This window comes from Alnus glutinosa, chromosome 8 (assembly GCF_958979055.1).
Source record: "Alnus glutinosa chromosome 8, dhAlnGlut1.1, whole genome shotgun sequence".
Classification (NCBI taxonomy): domain Eukaryota; kingdom Viridiplantae; phylum Streptophyta; class Magnoliopsida; order Fagales; family Betulaceae; genus Alnus; species Alnus glutinosa.
The window spans coordinates 5,734,727-5,754,537 of NC_084893.1; the positions used below are offsets into that span (position 1 = coordinate 5,734,727).

The 19,811-nt window shown below is 35.4% G+C and overlaps 1 protein-coding gene across 1 annotated transcript; it reads right to left on the minus strand.

Moving 5' to 3' along the window:
• Positions 1 to 8,182: 8,182 nt before the first annotated feature.
• Positions 8,183 to 11,042, minus strand: LOC133875726 (iron-sulfur cluster assembly protein 1). Its single transcript, XM_062313937.1, has 3 exons — positions 10,695 to 11,042; positions 9,237 to 9,291; positions 8,183 to 8,681 (listed from the first exon to the last, which is right to left on the minus strand). The coding sequence occupies exons 1-3, from the start codon at positions 10,975 to 10,977 to the stop codon at positions 8,522 to 8,524; spliced, it is 498 nt and encodes a 165-aa protein (XP_062169921.1). The 5' UTR covers positions 10,978 to 11,042; the 3' UTR covers positions 8,183 to 8,521.
• Between the last annotated feature and the right edge of the window lie 8,769 nt (positions 11,043 to 19,811).

Genomic DNA, 19,811 nt, shown 5'->3' on the forward strand with positions numbered 1-19,811 from the left:
AAGAACATGTGATAGGACTCAATTAGAGGGAAAAATTCAAATAGCTCGATCAACCACATCAACATAATAGTTACTCAAATAAAGACAGTGACTCCCGCTAAAAGAATGTCACTCAGAATAGAATCCGACTAAGGCTAAGACTCATCAGGTAGACCCATACGCATATATACTCAATCTGAGACTCATTGTAACGGGTAGTCTAATTCAAGTTGAAGAAGATGAATCAGAGGAAAGTTATTGAGCAGTGTGAGACAAGACAGACGTTAAGTGAAGTATTGGAGTAGCTGGCAAAGAGATGTTTCTGTAGAATTGTTGCAAGACAGCTCAAAACGCACCGTTTGAGAGGATTGGAGATTAATTCAAAGTGCACCGTTTTATGGTTGTAGACGCGCGTGTTATTCAAGGGAAAATAATTGTTAAGCAGTTGGGTTGTGGGTCTATACGCATTTTATGGGCTTTCTGTTATTACGTTTGTTAGGTGGTTTGCAGTCGAAAGAAATATAAAAAGCCTAGTGTAATCTGTAGTCTTTTATCGAATTGCTTATTTTTGAAAGTAGACCTTGGAGCCATGGGAAGAGCTCGAATCTTTCCTGTTATGGAGTCTTGTTGAATTCAAATCAGCTGTTCTATCAATAATACAATACAATTCCCATTCTTTCTCTGTTCATTTCTAATCTTTCCATTACACATATTTCTACAAAATTACAAAATCAAACATCCCATTACAAGTGGCATCAAAGATCCGGTCTTGCTTGGCGGAAGGGACTCATTTGGCTCATTTTGCTGATTCTTTAAAGCAGGTTGAAGATAACCAGCGTCAGCAACAGGACATCCAGAGGCAACACCATGATAAGTTGGAAGAGTTTTCAACAGCAATGGGGGTGTTGACAACTGCATTGGACAAGGTAAATAATACATTAGTTCAACAATCTAGTTCCATAGATCAATTGCAGAGAAGTCTTAAAGGGAAGCATGTAGCAGAGGAGCAATATGAAAACATAGTTGGAGGAAAAGAATTAAAGCATGTTCAAGAAACGGAGAATTTTGATAAGTCCAAAGCTCAAAATTGTTATTGGGAAGAAAGAAGAAGAAATGAACGGTTCAATGATGAAGAGGAGATACCTTGGAGAGACCAGCATGATTATATGGAGGATAGGAGGTCTGAGGACAGAAGGGCAAGTAGAAGGTTTGAAGAAGATTTTCAATATAAGGAAGAACGACGAGGGAGCCGAAGGTATGAAGAAGACTCATGGGACATAAGCTATCAGCCTAGACCTCCAAGACTGGATTTTCCTAAGTTTGATGGGGACAATCCAACGGGCTGGATTTACAAGGTAGAACAATACTTTGGTCATTACCAAACGGTGGAAAGGCAGAAACTGAAGATGGCAGCTTTTCATATGGAGGGTGAAACATTGTTTTGGTTTCAGGATTCAGAGGAGTGCAGATATTTCACTAACTGGAGGAGCTTTTACAAAAGCATTGTTGTTGCGGTTTGGGCCAGCACATGATGACCCAATGGAGGCCTTGACTAGGATGTGGCAGAATTCTATAGTGACCCTTTACAAACAGCAATTTGAGGTGCTTTCTAATAGGCTTAAATGCTTATATGAGAAATATAAATTGAGTTGTTTTTTGGGGGGATTGAAAGATGAAATTAGGTTTCCATTAAGATTGTTGAATCCTACAAACTTGAATGTGGCTTTTTCGATGGCTAAAATTCAAGAAGAGTGTGTGTTTAATGCTAGGAAGCCTACAAGATTCAGTAATTTTTCAAACTCTAATTGGCAAAATACTAGAAGTCCTATGTCTGTTCCTGCCAAGTTAGAAGGAGGGTTTAAGTATGAAAATTCTGCTACTATGGTTCAAAAATCTAGTATTTTTGTTCACAAATTAACATCTTCTCAGATGGAAGAGAGAAGAAAAAATGGTCTCTGTTATACTTGTGATGAAAAATGGAATAGAAATCATGTTTGTGTTAAAGGGAAAATTTATGTTTTAGAGAGCTGTGATTTGTTTTCGGAACAGTGTAAGGAAGAAACATGTCTTAACTCGGATTATGAGTTAGAAGAGCTGGATAAGGGCTGTAAGGAAGAGCCTAAGATATCTCTCCATGCTATTACTGGATCTCCTAACCCTAAAACTATGAGATTGTGGGGTAAGATCAATTATCAGGGGGTGATTATTTTAATCGATTTCAAGAGTTCCCATAATTTTTTGGATACGGCTATTAGTTCCAACTAAGCTCTCAATGTTCAGCAGGTGGACAACATTGCAGTGAAGGTTGCAAATGGCTAGATTATTCATACAAATGGGGTTTGTAAGGAGCTTAAGGTGTAGATGCAAGGTCATACATTTAATGTTGATTTTTACGTTTTACCTTTGGGTGGCTGTGATATAGTCCTATGTATCTATTGGTTACAAAGGTTAGGTCCTATTGTGTGGGATTTCTCAACCTTAACCATGGAATTCACTTTGTTCAAAAAGGCCATTGTGCTTAAGGGTTTAAACCCTACAGAATCTGCTACAGAGGACAGTAATTTGTTCTCCAAGTTACCTACTGTCAGAAGGAAATGATTGGTTTTATAGCTAGTTTCTGCCAATGTTCACTTAGCTAAAGCCAGTTATAACCCTTATTTTTCTAAATTGTTGGGTCAGTTCCAGAAAGTGTTTGAAGAGCCCAAGGGTTTACCTCCAATCAGATCTCATGATCATCAGATAGTGTTGAAGGAAGGTTATCAACCTATTTCAGTTCGACCTTATAGATATTCACACTACCGAAAAAGGAAAATAGAGAAAATTATGAAAGACTTGCTAGAGTCAGGGGCTATTAGACCTAGTCAATCACCTTTTTCTTCCCCAGTTTTATTGGTGAGGAAGGCTGATGGTAGCTAGAGAATGTGTATGGACTATAAGGTATTGAATAAGGCTACAGTGAAAGATAAATTTCCAATTCCAGTAGTAGATGAATTACTGGATGAATTACTGGATGAACTACATGGTTCTCAGATATTTTTCAAGTAGATTTACGATCGGGCTATCACCAAATTAGGGTTAAACCTGAGGATGTGCCTAAAACAGCATTTAGAACACACGAAGGGCACTATGAATTCTTGGTAATGCCTTTCAACTTCACCAATACCCCATCAACTTTTCAAGGGTTGATGAATCATGTGTTTCAACCCTATTTGAGGAAGTTTGTGCTTTTTTTTCTTTTTTTTAATGACATTTTAGTTTACAGCAGAACTAAGGAAGATCATCTCAATCATTTGAAGTTGGTGTTGGAGGTGTTGTAGAGTAATCAATTGTATGCTAAAGAAGTTAAGTGCAGGTTTGGCTATCCTAAAATTGAGTATTTAGGGCACATTATTTTAGCTGAGGGAGTGAAGACAGATCCCATCAAGACTAAAAGCATGCTAAAATGGCCCATGCCTAAATCTATTAAGACTTTAAGGGGCTTTTTAGGTTTAACTGGATACTATAGGAAGTTTATTAGAGGATATGGCATCATTGCTGCCCTTCTAACAACCCTACTGAAGAAGAATTCATTTCATTGGAATCAGGAAACTACTGAAGCATTTGAGTTGCTTAAAAAGGCAGTAACTACCCCTCATGTGTTAATGCTTCCTAACTTTGATAAGATCTTTATTATTGAGTGTGATGCCTTGTGAGTGGGCGTGGGGGCAATTCTAATACAAGAGCACAGGCCGATAGCCTTTTTTAGCAAAGTCTTAAAGGGTAAGGCTTTACATCTATCAACCTACGAGAATGAATTATTTGCTATAGTGTGTGTTGTAAAAAAATGGCGTCCCTATTTGATTGGTCAAACTTTTACAGTCAAGACTGACCATCAGAGTTTAAAATTTTATTAGAACAGAAAGTTGGGAGCCCTACTCAACAGAAATGGATAACCAAGCTTCTAGGTTATGATTTCTTGATTGAGTACAAGAAAGGAGTGGATAACAAAGTGGCTGATGCCTTGTCCAAAAAGTTTGAGGAAAACCTGACTGAGGGTGGAATGGAATAGACTCTATTCAGTATTACTTTTCCTAATCCTATATGGGTTGAGGAAATTAAGGTTAGTTATGGGCCAGATCCTGAAATACAGGCCATAATTTATGAGGTTTTGGCAGATGCAGGGACTGCTCCTAAATACAGTTTCCGAAGTGGTTTGTTGTTGTACAAGGGCAGAATTGTGGTGGGGAATGTTGATTCTATTCGGAATAAAATTCTGCACCTTATTCATGATAGTCCTACAGCTGGGCATTCAGGATATCAGAAGACTTTACATAGAGCTAAACATGATTTCTATTGGCCAGGCTTGAGAACAGATGTGAAGCAGTACATAAAAAGGTGTGATATGTGTCAGAGACAGAAGCATGAAACCCTTCTTCCGTCCAGATTTTTGCAGCCTTTGCCTATTCCTAATTGGATATGGGCTAATATATCCCTGGATTTTATTGAGGGGCTACCTTTATCTCAGGGTGCAAGTGTGATAATGGTGGTGGTGGACAGACTCAGTAAGTATGCACACTTCTTACCTATTGCACATCCTTTCACAGCATCCAAGATTGCAACTTTATTCATGAATAATGTCTTTAAATTGCATGGCATGCGTACCTCGATCGTCAGTGATCGAGATAAGATTTTTACTAGTAGTTTTTTGCAAGAATTGTTCAATATCCAAGTGATTACTATAGCTATGAGTTCAGCTTACCATCTTCAAACAGACGGTCAAACTGAAATTGTAAATAAATGCCTAGAACATTACTTGAGGTGTTATGCAAGTGAACAACCTAAGTCATGGTCTAGTTGGTTAGCTATGGCTGAATATTGGTATAATACCAATTATCATGCATCCTCAAAGTTAACCCATTTTGAAATATTATATAGCATACAACCTACAAGGTTGGTGGAGTTTATACCTGGTATGACAAGGAATCAGGCCGTGGAAGAGAACCTCCATTCCAGAGAGCAGATTTTGTCTTTGCTCAAACACAACTTGTTGGCTGCACAAGAAAGGCAAAAGCATCATCATAATAAGAAGCACACATAAAGAAGTTTTGCTAAAGGAGACTGGGTATACCTGCGATTATAGCCTTATCGCCAGAAAACTTTGGCTGTCAGGAAGTGTTTGAAGCTATCTCCACGTTTTTATGGCCCTTTCCCGGTGAGCAAGATGATCAAACAAGTGGCCTACAAGCTGGATCTTCCATCTGAATCCCGAATCCACCCAGTTTTCCATGTTTCCTGCTTAAAACGGAAATTGGGTCATCATTCGATTCCTATTCCAACTTTGACACCAATAGACAACCAGGGTGAAATCCAGCTGGAACCCGAAAAGCTTCTTGATAGAAGGGTTCAGAAAGTTCGCAATTAGACAGTCGTGGAGGTTCTAGTCCAGTGGAAGGGTACTACATCAGAAGATGCAACTTGAGAGGACTTCTGACCATTGAAAGCTAAATATCCCTACCTTGAGGGTAAGGTGCTTTGAAGGGGGAGGGATTATAACAGGTAGTCTAATTCAAGTTGAATATTGAAGAAGATGAATTAGAGGAAAGTTATCGAGCAGTGTGAGACAAGACAGACGTTAAGTGAAGTGATGGAGTAGTTGGTAGAGAGATGTTTCTAGAGAATTGTTACCAGACAGCTCAAAACGCATTATTTGAGAGGATTGGAAATTAATTCAAAGTGCATCGTTTTATGGTTGTAGACGCACGTGTTATTTTGGGGAAAATGATTGTTAGGCAGTTGGGCTGTAGGTTTATATGCATTTTTTGGGCTTTCTGTTATTACATTTGTTAGATGGTTTGTAGTTGAAAGAGATATAAAAAGCCCAGTGTAATCTGTAGTCTTTTATCGAATTGCTTATGTTTGAAAGTAGACCTTGGAGCCATGGGAAGAGCTCAAATCTTTCATGTTATGGAGTATCGCTGAACTTGAATAAGCTATTCTATCAATAATACAATACAATTTCCATTATTTCTCTGTTCATTTCTTATCTTTTCATTATGCATATTGTTACAAAATTACAAAATCAAACATCCCCATTACACTCATAAAGTACGTCTATACTCTTGTACTAACTTGTGACCTTTTTTTTCTTTTTCTTTTTCTTTTTTTTTTTTTTTTTTTTTTTTTTTTTTATAATGACCAACCAAGGGGAGGGGAAGTGGGAGAACTAGAATTCAAACTAAAAACCTATACTTCATGAGACATGATCTTCAATCGATTGAACTATCATTTGAGGCTGACGACTTGTGACTTAACAAATTGTTTTAGTAATGTCTTTCTACACGAGTCATAACCTTACAAAAAGGCTTGGATGCGCCTATTAAAAAATTGAAAATTATTTTATTTTATATATATATATAAGTCAAGCTTGTAACTTTAGGGTATCCATTGGCGATTATTTTTCTTTGTTTCGTATAAATTTTTAAGATTTGGTGAGTATAAAAGTAAAAAATAGTGATCTTGGAATAACAGGCGAAGAAAATATAAATAAATGGTAAAAAAATTTAAAACTTATAATATTGTGTAGGATTATCCATTGAAAGTAACTATTTACCTAGTCCTAAAAGTCACATTAATCAACGAAACAATAGTCAAACAAGAAGCATAATTGCAAAATGGCATCTACGAGAAGGAAAATAGACAGATTTCTTCAACTTCTAAGTCATTATATGCATGCCCAACAAACAAAACAAAAAACTCAATTATGTGTTAATTCACCATTTATCATAAAATGATAAGTTAATAGGAAAAAAGTAAATTTAATCATTTAATCAATATTTTAATACTCCCCTCATGTGCGGACTCAAACTCTCTTTTAATAAGTAAGATTCAACACGTAACATATTTTATTGAAATAAGAATTAAATTAAGGAAACCGGGTTCAAACTAAGTGTCTTTGTCTGATACCATGTTAAATTACCACTTATCATGAAAGTTTAAGTTGATCGAAAAAGATAAATTTAATCATTTAATCAATACTTTAACAATATCCATGTATGTTCATCATCTAGTTGACTAGTACCGCATACTGCACGAAAGCCCCTTAAAGTAAAAAAACAACGTATTGTAGGTAACTTGGGTTGTCAATTATTTCTCTATGAATAACCATTAACCAACACATAATTTAAGTTTTATTTCATAAGACAAACTTTAGATTATTAAAGTAATCTTATGATTGTTTATCTTGTGTCTTGTAAAGCCCAAAAGTAAAAATACTTTGATATAAATGCATAGTCAAATTTGAGTTATCATATTAATAATACTCTTTAAAAGTAATGCATATTAGAATTGTGTTTTCTTACCTAGAAGATGAGAGTTAAAATTCTTTCATTTTACGAGAATTATGATGTGCTTACGGATTATAATTCTCTAACATTCTGTCAAACAAAGTATACAATTTACAAATTCTTAAAGATTGCTACAATGAATTTTGGGTTCCTTTGACCAAGCCATTATGAATCCATGACAAAGCCATTGTATGCTAGATCCTTCGAACGAAAAAAGAAAAAGAAAAAGACAACGGCTTTGTCAAGGACTCATGGGTTCACAATGGCTTGGTTAAAGGAACACAACGTTCGTGTAGCATTAACATGTATTGTTAAGCATTAGATTAGAGAACTGCTATTTGTTTTTTTTTTTTCTTCCTACAATTTTTTAAAAATTCAACCATTGAATTTGTAGAATGTAAAGGTGCGAGTTTTACAAATCTAATGACAAATTTTAAATAAAAAAAAAAAAATTGTATGAAAAAAAGACGGAAAAAAGACATTTAGACTTTCCCTAATCATTATAGATTTTCAATGTTGATACCTTTTGGTTAAATGCTGTTAACTAGATTAGATTGCCTTTCGCGTTTGATAACAATCTTTGACAATAAGAGAAGATCTCAAAGGCCTCTGCCATGTCCTTCAGTCCTTTAGTTAGATAGAGAGGCCTTTGCGTCCCCCAAATGCCAATGAATGGCAAATACTTTTCCTTGTAGGCCTTTGCGGCTGAGGCCTCTTGCAAAGTTACCCGTAGCCCATAGACCTTGAACAAACAAATCGGCTTGACGGCCACTTGAAAGGAAGATACCAACTTGCATTGTGTAGACGACTGGCTTCCGTCGCCAAGGCGGCAATGCTCTTTGGGGCTGGAGTTTTCCAAATTCTCCTCTACAAAATAAACCTCAAAGAAGTGATTACTGATTTCATACTATAAATCATAAAATGGAGAAACCCCATTTGATATCAGTAACAGTTCACATAGTCTCCTGTCACGAAATACAACAAAATCAAACCTTCTTTACATCGTCTAGGGAGAAGGAAAAAAAAAAAATTAAAAACACTTCTTAATTGAATATCTCCAAGAGAAGTGCGTGTTCTGAAGATGTTCTCATCAAGTCCACTCCATTATTATACAGTCACTAGATAATAGGTAGAGACCACTAATCCGACTCCCAGATATTTTTCGTCATCAAAACATAAGGGCATCATCATGCTTCAGCGGCCTTCAAACATGGGCATCATCATGCTTCAGCGGTCTTCACTGCAGGTTCTGCCGTTGTACTGCCATTTGATTTGGCACGTTTAGCTTCATAATCTTTAACAGCAGCCTTGATCGCATCCTCAGCAAGCATGCTGCAGTGCAACTTTACTGGTGGCAGAGAAAGATACTTCGCAATTTCCCTGCGATTAAAAAACACCTCATTTAGTTGAGCATAAAACTCAAAAAAAAAAAAAACCAAGAAACCTTCTTGAGATCGACTATATTTGGGACTTCGTTTCGAAATAGTACAGGTGCTCATAAGCCATATCTGGAACAGAAGGCGAGATATATTTCTACCTTTAAATAAAACATAAATTGAGATCGATCTACATGTTGCTTGTATACGTTTAAACGGGACAAAATGAATAAAGACAAACAAAAACATTTTTACTGTCATGCAATCTTTTCCTTAGATCTTTATTACTTTCACAATCCAATTTCAGTTTCTTCTTACAGAAGTTGCAAAATTACTCCAAATTTACTATCATACAACACCAAACACGGACTCCAGATACATGTTAATCACTAGTCCCAACTAACTAGATTGCAATGTGATCTAATTGTCTGCTTACACTGATAAATCATAGCACACTATGAAAATTAAACTAACTACAGTGGCAGACAGATAATAAGCACAAAATGCAATAGTTTAAGTTGTACGCCAAGATTAGATTTAGAGAGAGAGCAGAACTCACGTGTTTTTAATGGTCACAACTTCCTCCAATTGCTTCCCCTTAACCCATTCAGAAGCTGAAAAATGTGCAAGAAAGCAATTAGAACAGTAGTAACAAAGGCCACAAGCCCAAGAAAAATGAACAATAAGCTAACGCAGAAACTAAATAGCAACTTGACAAATAAGTTAAAAGCAACGAATAACTAATACCAATTTCTATATAACTGCACTATCAAGGGTAATTCTGGTTGCTGAGCAAAGAAACCAAACATGATGCCCCCCACAAGTTAAACTAATTTCAAAACATGAAAAACCTACCGTTTGCCATCCCAATGAATATATTCCTTCATAAAAATCCTAGACAATTTGTGCATGCGTGTCCCAATAAACTACACTATGAGAGTATACATTAAAAAAATAAAATAAACTATACTATGAGACCACACTTGACTTTAAGAATATAACCCACATTAGGGGGAAAAAATGAACTTCCTAACAAGAGCACAAGCTAGGAGGACACATGATATATATGTCTTAGTCAATTTGGTGCAATTGTGGCAAAATATCATTCAAATACCTAAGCAAACTTTCACAAGTATTATTTTGTCAACGAATTTGAAGATCTAGAATAAAAAATTATTCCAAAAAACCAAGAATGCAAGAGAATCAATCACTAATTAATAACTCTCAGTACTTTAAACAACATGCACGAAATTTGACAGGTTTTAATCCATCAATCCAATCAACTAATTACCCAAACCACCCAAAAATAAAAATCATTTTAAGCATCATTGATGCCAAGATATAGTAAAGAAGTAAACAAAACTCAAAATTTTTGGGGGAGATTGATGGGTTGATGTACTTAGATGGGGCTGCTACATAGTGTAGCTTGTTTCTAGCTTGTTGGGTATCTTAATTGGCTGTTGCTAATCTTTGTTGGTGCTGCTCTTGAGAGTAGCTTTTTTTCCAGATTTCTCTGGAGTGTTTGTAGAACTTTAAGTTTGGGCTTTATAAAGCATTTATTCATCCAACAAAAAAAAAACTCAAAATTTTACATCTCGAGGTTTTGATAATGACTTGTGAATTTTGATTAACAAAACGCAACACATATATCCAAGTTCTCATTTACTGCCTCCTTCCGAATTCCCACCTTAAACGATTGCACAAAATAAATTTCAATTTTTTTTATCACCGACTCCTTTGCTAAACGATCTCAACCCCCAAACAAACCATAAAACCCTAACAAAAAAAGCAAATTCAATAGCTCAATTTCTTTTCCAGTCAGGCAAACACCTCAAAAGGCTCAAATAACTCGACAAATCATAACTACAAAACAATAATCCATCACAAAAAAAAAAAAAAACCTAAATCCTAGAAACATGAGAAACCAAGCAAACCCTCACCGACTTTCTCGTTTCCTCTATTTTCTCAGCAACCAAACAAATTCATAAACAAATGATAGCAACAGAGAAACACCAACCTACGGACGAGGACGCAATCGCGGAGCCACAACCGAAGGTCTTGAAGCGAGCGTCGACGATCTTCCCGGTCTCCTCGTCAACCCTGATCTGGAGCTTCATGACGTCCCCACAGGCGGGGGCGCCGACCAGGCCCGTGCCCACCGTCGGATCGTTCTTGTCGAAGGATCCGACGTTCAGGGGCTTGTCGTAGTGCTCGATGACCCTCTCGTGGTAGAGACGCGGCAGCACCTGGGCCGGCCGTGTCGCTGCGTCTAGAACCCTCTTCGATGCGAGCCTAAGCATTTTGTATTCGCGAAGTTACTAGAGATTCTGACCACCGCTTTGTATTTGTGCCAAGAAAATGGGACTTCCAGGGCCTTTAGATACTATTGAAGGCGGTTTGTTGTGGATGAGGATGATGGAGACACGTGGGTGGAGGAGATGGTTTTGGATCTCACAGTCACAGGTGTCAACATCAGGAATCCCCGGATCACTGGATGTATGGATCAGATTGAGTCTGTTCTCCAATGCGTGCTGATCTTCCCACGTCACTGATTCTTTTCTTTTTTGGGACACAAAATTGGGGGAAAATGATAATCCTCTATCTATGAAATTATTGGCGTGCCATGCATATATGTAGATTAATTAAAACGAAATGTTCGAATTGCACAATATTAATCGTACTAATTTCACAAAAAATAAAAATAAATAATTACTCGTAAAAGTTTCTTACTCATCTTACATGATTGGATCTAAGGTAAGAATTTAATCTAAGCAGATTGGATTGTATTTGAAATTATTTTCTTAAGAATAATTACTCTCTAGAATTCAAAATTGATCCGGTCGATCTTTAAAGTTTAACCTATTATCAAATCATTCTCTCAATCTTATCTTCGTAAACTTTTTTAACATAATGCCACATCATATCCCATCATGATTCATGTTGCAAGATTGAAGTTGTGGTAATCGTTAATTTCAATTGTATATACGTATGAATTTGTTAGGTGAGGGTTGATTTTATACGTTATATTGAAATGTTTTACAAAATTAATCGAAAGATCGTGCAATGGCGGATTAGGCTATTGGTGAGAATGGACACGGCCCAACAAACCATTCTTTGTTGCTTCGGGCTCTCGCCGCCGAGCACGAAGGCAGGTGTAGAAGTCAGGCCCAGAGGAAAAGAAAAGGTGGGGCTGGTGAATTCAGCCTGAAGGCAGGATGGGCTCTGAGTTGACAATATGGCCAACAGGCCCAGCGTACCTTAAGCATGGGCTCTGACTTGTAAATTATTTTTTTTCTTGTCAACAAACCCTCCTTGCATTTCGGCTGGTTGATTCTTCTGCTTGGTTGTGGCATGGCTTCATTTTTCTTGAAGGTGTCTCCCTCATCTCCATCTTGGCCATCAACAAAGGCCACATTTTCTCGGATTGGCCGAGTGCTCTTGTTATTGAAGACTGTCGTCAGTAGCTCAGCCACTTCAGTGTTTGGACCGCTTCTAAGGTCTAGACAGGGGTGGAGCCAGCTTTTAGATTTTAGGGGGCCAAATTGAAAAAAAATAATTTGGGTAGGCCAAAACTAACAAAAATTAAGGATAAAATTTAATTTTTATTTTTGTGGGGAAACCTTTGGCTTGGGGGGGGAGGACCCCCAAAGTGTAACTCCGCCCGTGGGTCTAGATGTGCCAACTCCCGAACACATTTGGTTGCAAAATGGGCTATTCCCGCTTAGTGTTTGGAAGTATTCCCAAAAACTCTTATTTCCTAGCTTCTTTAAGAATTAAGAGTAGCAAAGACCCTATTAGACATTAGTTTGTCTCCCTTTTCCTTTTCCCAAATTGGAATTAATAGGAAAAAAAAAAAGCCCTCTTAAACGTTTAACACATCTCATCAATGCTTTTTTTTTTTTTTTTGGTAATAAATAAACAAAAACATTTCCTCAAAACAAATACATTAACAAACAATTATTTATTTGCTCGAACCATCCAAAGAGTAGCTTGATTTGCTTTACATTCATACTAATCAGAACATGATCCTCTTAATTTTAAGTGACACCGAGAAGAACCATTTTATGGTATAGATTAAATTTCACAGTATCTTACGGTGTATATGTTATCTATGTTGTCACATCATTTTAAATTAATAATGTAGCACCAAGTATATCATTATACCATAAAATTTAACGTAAATAGTTTCTCAACCTTTCAAGTCATATTCCATGCTAATCATAACGATCTATCTATACCCACGTAATGGCGATTTTAGAATTTATGGGCTCATAAAACGCCCCATTATGTAAGCTTATTTAGAAAAAAAATTTATAAAGACAAAAATGTTGAATTATTTTACTTTTAATTCTAATTAATAGGTTGAGATTAATTTTTGGAGTAGTCTACGTCCCTGATAAATACATAAAATACCAATTGTCTCAATATTCTTGACTACATGAAGCTTTAGAAAGAGAATCATATTATTTATCAACACTTAATACAATAATTAGAATTTCTCAACAAAAGACTGACAAATTAAAGGGAGATTTCATGAAATTCCTTTTTAAGTTTTAAATATTGACATGCTTTTCAGCTTGGTCAACCATATTAGTTTCCTTTAGATAATGCATAGAATTGGGCATCCCCAGAACACACATCCCCTCCCCTATTTTTTCCTGGCCAGTAAAAAGTTATGCCATGTATTGTGCATGACATTAAATGTCTAAGAAAGGAAACAATGAGCAACGATAATGTGAGGATCGGACTATGTTGGCGGAGGCGGTTCTGACGGCCGACCCAGTTTTGACTGTGTGGGTTGACTTATAACAGCAAGGTGAAGACAGGACTAGAGTTCTAGCTATTCCAATTTTTTAATAAATTTGGAAGTAGAAGCAAAGGTTAATTACCTCTCATCGCCGACGGAATTTCCATCCGTCTCCGCCTTTTTATATAATAAAATGACACTGTTTGATTCCGTCTATGTTTGATTCCGTCTCCGACATTTCGAAGTCGAAGGCCATGCGAAAATTACCCATTTTCAACTCTGCCACCTCCTATGCCCAACCTATGTGCTGTGTGGATCTTAATTACGAACAGTTAATGGACATCGATCGTCCTCTTCGCCTCACTGTGAAAAACATACATTAATCTCTTTAATAGTGTAGAGAGTTTAATTTGTATGGGTTTGAGTTTTAAGTTTGGAGTTGAGTGATTTTGGGGTTGAGTTTGACCTTGAATTTTTTTTTTTTTTTTTTTTTTTTGGACTTGATGCAATCGTTTAGATACTTTATTGAGTTATATATATATATATGGTTTGACGTTTGATTATGCACTAAATGGGGTTTGAATTCACTTTAGTTAGGTTTGTGTCGTTGATTAAGAGCTTTGAATTTTCTTATGTTTTCTGTACTTGATTACGTTGTTTGGGTTTGATATTAAGTTTTCCACTTGATTATGAATTTTGGAGTTGATTATGTCGTCCTGGACTTGATTACGTTTTTTTAGGCTTGAGTTTTGATTTTGAACTTGATTTTGTCATTGTTATGAGTGTATGGAGTTCAGATTGTATATTACATTTTCATATTATACGTTTGAACTTGCTATATCAGGTGTTACAAAAATTAAAAAAAAAAAAAGAAAAGAAAAAAAAGCCCTATATATATTTGGATTTAGTGTTGTTTAGCCTTTCAAACGACACTATGAGTAGTGTTGTTTTACTGTTTAAACAACACTAATTGTTTAGTGTCCTTAACTGTTCAAACGACTTTAAACGATTAATGTTGTTTCAACAAAAGTGTCCTTAATTAGAGTTGTTTGAACAGTAAACGATGCTAATTTGGAGTCTAAACCCTATGATTAGCACCGTTTTTCAACCGACACTATTTAAATGACGTAAAATGAAGTGTGTATTTTTTTTTGGGGGGGAAAATTACAGTTTAGTCCTCCAAACTGTCAACCACTTTGCAAGAAGCCCCACGAACTACCAACGCTTGGACTCTGGCCCCCCAAACTACCAAAACGTTTCAAAAATGCCCATTTTGTCGAAATATACCCTATAATACCCATGCCACGTTTCATTTTTCAATTAAAAATTAAAAAAAAAAAAAACTAAAAAACTAATTTTTTTTTTTAATTTTTTATTAAAAAAAAAAAAGAAAAAGAAAATGAGTGTTTGGGGTGGGCCAGGTGGCTGCCGGTGACAGCCCTCCTTGGGGGTGGCTGCCAATGCACCCATTATTTTCATTTTAAAAAAAAACATAAAAAATAAAAACTTTTTTTAATTGAAAAATGACACGTGACATGAGTATTATAGAATATTTCGACCAAATGGGCCTTTTTGAAACGTTTCGGTAGTTGGGGGCTAAAGTCCTAGTGTGAGCAGTTCGTGTGGCTACTTGCAAAACAGCTGGCAGTTTAGGGGGTTAAATTGTAATTTTTCTTTTCTTATTTTTAATACCCAAAAATGGCAATATTCAAGCGGCAATAAACCTTGATTTTTTATTTTTTATTTTTTTTTGTAGTGTAAACAGTTAATTAATGAACAACTAGGGAAACTGACAAAAGTTTTGCTATGTTTATTTCGACGTAAAATATTTTCCATTGTAAAATATTTTCAACAAAATCAGTTTTCAGAAAAAAAAAAAAAAAAAAAAAAAAAAAAAAATGATTTCTCTAAAAATATTTTCTGGTGTTTGGCTGGTACAAAAAAAATACCAGTGACAAAATTCCATTATTAGCCGGTAGGATTCCGGCTAGTTTCGCCAGAATCTAGCCCATTATGACCGGATTCCGGCAAAGGTGGCAAAAATCTGGCCATTTGTGTCGGATTCCGGCTGTACTGGCCAGATTTCGGCCAATTTAGGCGGAATCTAGTCTTCAAAATCGTACGACAGTGGCCAGCGCTGGCACCGGAATCCGGAGCTCAGATACCAAAATTTGGAGACTTTCGGCGGTAGATTTGGGCTACCAACAAACTCTAATGCACCGGGGTGACTGATTCTCATAAACGTGCCTGCAAGAATGAAGAGTTCAAATCCAGAAAACGATTTACGATTTTTAAAACTGTAAACCATTTTTTAAAAATTAAAGAGACTTTTACGGTCAAACTAAAAATGGTTTTCAGTGACCATTATTTTTGGTTGCACCAAATATCAAAAAAAAAAAAAAAAAAAAAAAAAAAAAAAACTTTAAAAAAAATATGTTGCATCCAAACAAATTGGACATTAATAATTAAGGCAAGTGAAATGAAATTATTGGGCATGAAAAAGGAAAACTAGCCCGCCATGCATAGGTTCCAAAACTATTTCTTGTTCTTGTCGCTATAAATGTAGAAGGTCAACCACCCTTTCACTTCAATGCGTATAACAACAGCCCTCTCATGTCTTTCACCAATCTTCTCTGCGATGATTGCTTTGGCTTTTTTCACCTTACAATTTGTTTGGATTCTCGAGATGTTCTGCCTAAATGTTACTGCACCACTACAACTTGATTGCCTCAAAATGATCGAGCCAAAGGACGTCGGAAAAAGCAATAGGCAGCGGCAATAATGTCGTCGTCGTCATCATCATTCTTATAATTATTGGGGCCTTATCGCCACCGTCTTCTAGCAAAGCTTGCCTGATCGAGCTTCGTGAAAATGATCGAGCAGCATAAAGAAGTCACGGACGCCATGGACGCATCTACATCCTTCTTGTATTTGTACACAATCTAATTGACCCCCGAATAGTAAAAGTGTAAAACCATTGACCCTATATAGCCTAAAGAAAAATGGACGGGAGAAAAAAAGAAGACATTAAAAGATTGAAAGAAAGTTGTGTTCATGAAAAACAACTCTGGTATGATCGAATATTAGACTATGTCGTTGTAATAGTCTTTTCAGTTCGGTGTACAAAGACTTTCAGATTGTTGTACAAACATTTATTCACACATCTCCGAATGTCCATTTCTTTTCTAAAAGATGGAAGGGAAAGGGGTAGAGTGAGGGTATAGGGCTGGCTCGATAAATTTTGAGACTTAATATGATAAGTTTAAGTGAGACTATTTTCTTATACTTAAATATTAATTAAATTAAATTTATTTTAATTTTTATATTTTATTTATTTTATTTAATATGTGAATTAGAACACTTTCTTTTATTTGTAAAATGTATTTTAATTATTTATTTATTTATTTATTTTATAACTTATTAGATATAAAGTGACTTATTACTTGATTTAAAAACATGAAATAAGAAGATTTAAAGAAAAATAAAGAGAAAAATAGAAATAAGCTATATAACGATTGATTTGTAATATATAGAACATAATGCAAAAAAAAATTGTCGGACGTTGAAGACTCACCGATGGTGTAATTTTATCTATTATATACAACACAAACAATGAGAATTTATACACTTTAAAGACATTTTATATTTTTCTAAACATTCGATTCAAATAAACGTTGGAGAAAACTCAGCCAACCCTAAATAATAAAAAAAAAAACTCTTAGAAAATAGATCTGGGAGGAGGGAGCCGCTCCCTCCTCCTCTCCCTTTCCCTTTCTACTCCCCGCTTCTATCCTCACCCTCTTTTTTTTATTCTTTTTTTTTTTTAGGTGTTCTCCGACCAGATTAGCAATTTTAGCCTCTCCACTATGCATCCGTCAATCTACTTCCGTGTTGTGCCGCTCATATCCTCTATGGTCGCTGTTACTGTTTGTTGGTTGAGTTTTTTCTTTGAATAAAAGTTTTCTTCTCCATAGATATGCCCTCATGGACGATCTATGGGATGAAGGTCAGTCAGGTGTGAGGGGTTATCTCTCACGACCGGTTTAAATAAAATTTTCTAGGATATTTGGCTACCATTGTCTTAAATCTAGCCTGCTCGGAGCAGATCTGCTCTTTAACTATTTTTGTACATAGGTTAGCGGAAGATGAAAGTCATAGATAGCACTTTATTGTAAAAATTTTGTTTGTATTTATGACTTTGTAACCTCATAGCACGTGGCTATGATTTTGCACAGCTTTATACTTTGTAATGTAAGAGTTTTATATTCGTAATCTTTGATCAATGAAATACTCAAATCTTTCGTTAAAAAAAAAAAAGACGTTAAAGAAAAAATTATGCACATTTGACTAATTTCATGAATGTAAAAATGAAACTTTTAAAAGAGTAAATAAGTGGCCAAATTTTTTTTTTTTTTTTTTTGGACTTTCAATTTGTAATTACTTTTACCATGATTGAGGGCCTTAATTAGAAACTATTTATTAAATTTTTTCCATAATAGAGTCTTAAAATTTGTTTTGAAAATAACATTTATTGTACAATTATTAAGTAGGGGTCTTAATTAAAGAGTATTTTATTAACTTTTTACCATATTAAAGCCCTAAATATTTTTTTGAGCCTTAATTTTTTTTTTAAAAAAAAATATATTTATTGTAAAATTATTAATTGGGGGCATTAGGCGGTCGCCTAAGTCGCCAAGGCTCATGCTACCCATGGGAGGGTCTAACACCCCTATCCCATATTGGGAAGATAATGAGTAGCCCACATAGAATGAGTTATTTATAAAGAGAGTCATGAGTGCTAACTCTCACATTACCTAGATGAAACTGAGCTTTACAAAAGATTATAGGAAAACTCCAAATTGATTAGTTTTTTTGGAGTAATAACGCATATGTGACTCACGTTTTTTTTTTTTTGGCATGTACTTACAAGTTACAAATGGTATCAAAGTCACCTAGTAACGTCAGACCATATGATACCTTATACGTGGCCCTAACAAGAATTTCAAAGGTTTAAGAATGGAGTTTGTAACACCCATGTCCCACTTTGGAAAGATGATGAGTAGCACACATAGAGTGGATGATTTATAAAGTTAGTCATGAGTGCTAAGTCTCACATTGCCTAGTTAATTACTAGGTGAAACTGGACTTTATAAGAAATTTTAAATAAGCTCCAAATTGACTAGTCATTTTAGAATGATAGCACAGATGTGGATAGAGCTTTTTCCTAAACCTTTACAAAGGGTATTTGCCATAATTCGAGTGGTAGTTTGATAAAAACAAACAGAGCTATATAGAGGGAAAGCTTCCAAATACGCAGTGAAAAAGCGATCCATTTAGCAACTAGGTATACTCTAAAATTAGTACGTCTTTTACTTTTTGAAGCGGTCTAACTTCGAAAAGAGAGGAGCAGCCGGTGAATGTCCGAAATGATTGGAGAAAATGCCAATTGGCTATAAGTTTGGGGGTGGTTGATGGCCAGAACCATGACCTCCAAAATCCATTTCACATGTTATTGTAACATGTTCATAAGTAAGAATTCAAAGTAATTAAGTTCCAATACGTGCAAAAGTTCCATTCAGATAATTGTCTTGCCTTCGCATGGGGTTCTTCTTTTTTATATGCTTTCATAGATCTATGTTGGCGTTATGTTAAACTAAGAATCTTTTAAAGCTAATAAAGTAACATTTCTTAGATTAATTTTGTTCATATACGTATGTAATTAGGTTCTGATTTAGTAGTACGTCTAGATCATGATGCTGAACCAAGTTTTCAAAAGAAGAAATAATGCGGCACTTCTTTTAGCCTGTGAGATATTGGAAGCATCCATCAATGAATTATTATGAGCATATTCCTATATGCGATCCGAGATAAATAGAATTAATATTAATTTAAATGATTAAGTCTACCATTTCTTATTAACTTAAGCTTCTGAAATAAATAATAATTTAACATGATATTAGAGGTCGTGAGTTCGAATCCTAACTCCAAACTCCACATACAATTTACCTTCATTTTAGCTAAATATTTTAAATGTTCGAACTCAAAACATCTGCTTTAATACTAAATTAAACTTTTGAGTTAGATCGAGACATAATGGAAGTTTGAAGAAGGAAACCAAACAATCTTTCAGAGGATCCTAAATATATTCAGCCATCATATAATAAAGTTAATTAAGAAGAGAATATTTCTTATATTATCCACGAGCATGGATGTAGCTTTCCAACAGACCAGATGGGTTCCACAAATTCAGAAAAATAATCAATTGACCTAACTCCTTCACAATGTAACATTTTAAATTATGTGTGTCTCCATAATTTAGTGTGTTTTTTCCTGCCTCCATTTCCATACTTGGGTTTTTTGTATGGGTTTCAATTAATGTATTTGCAA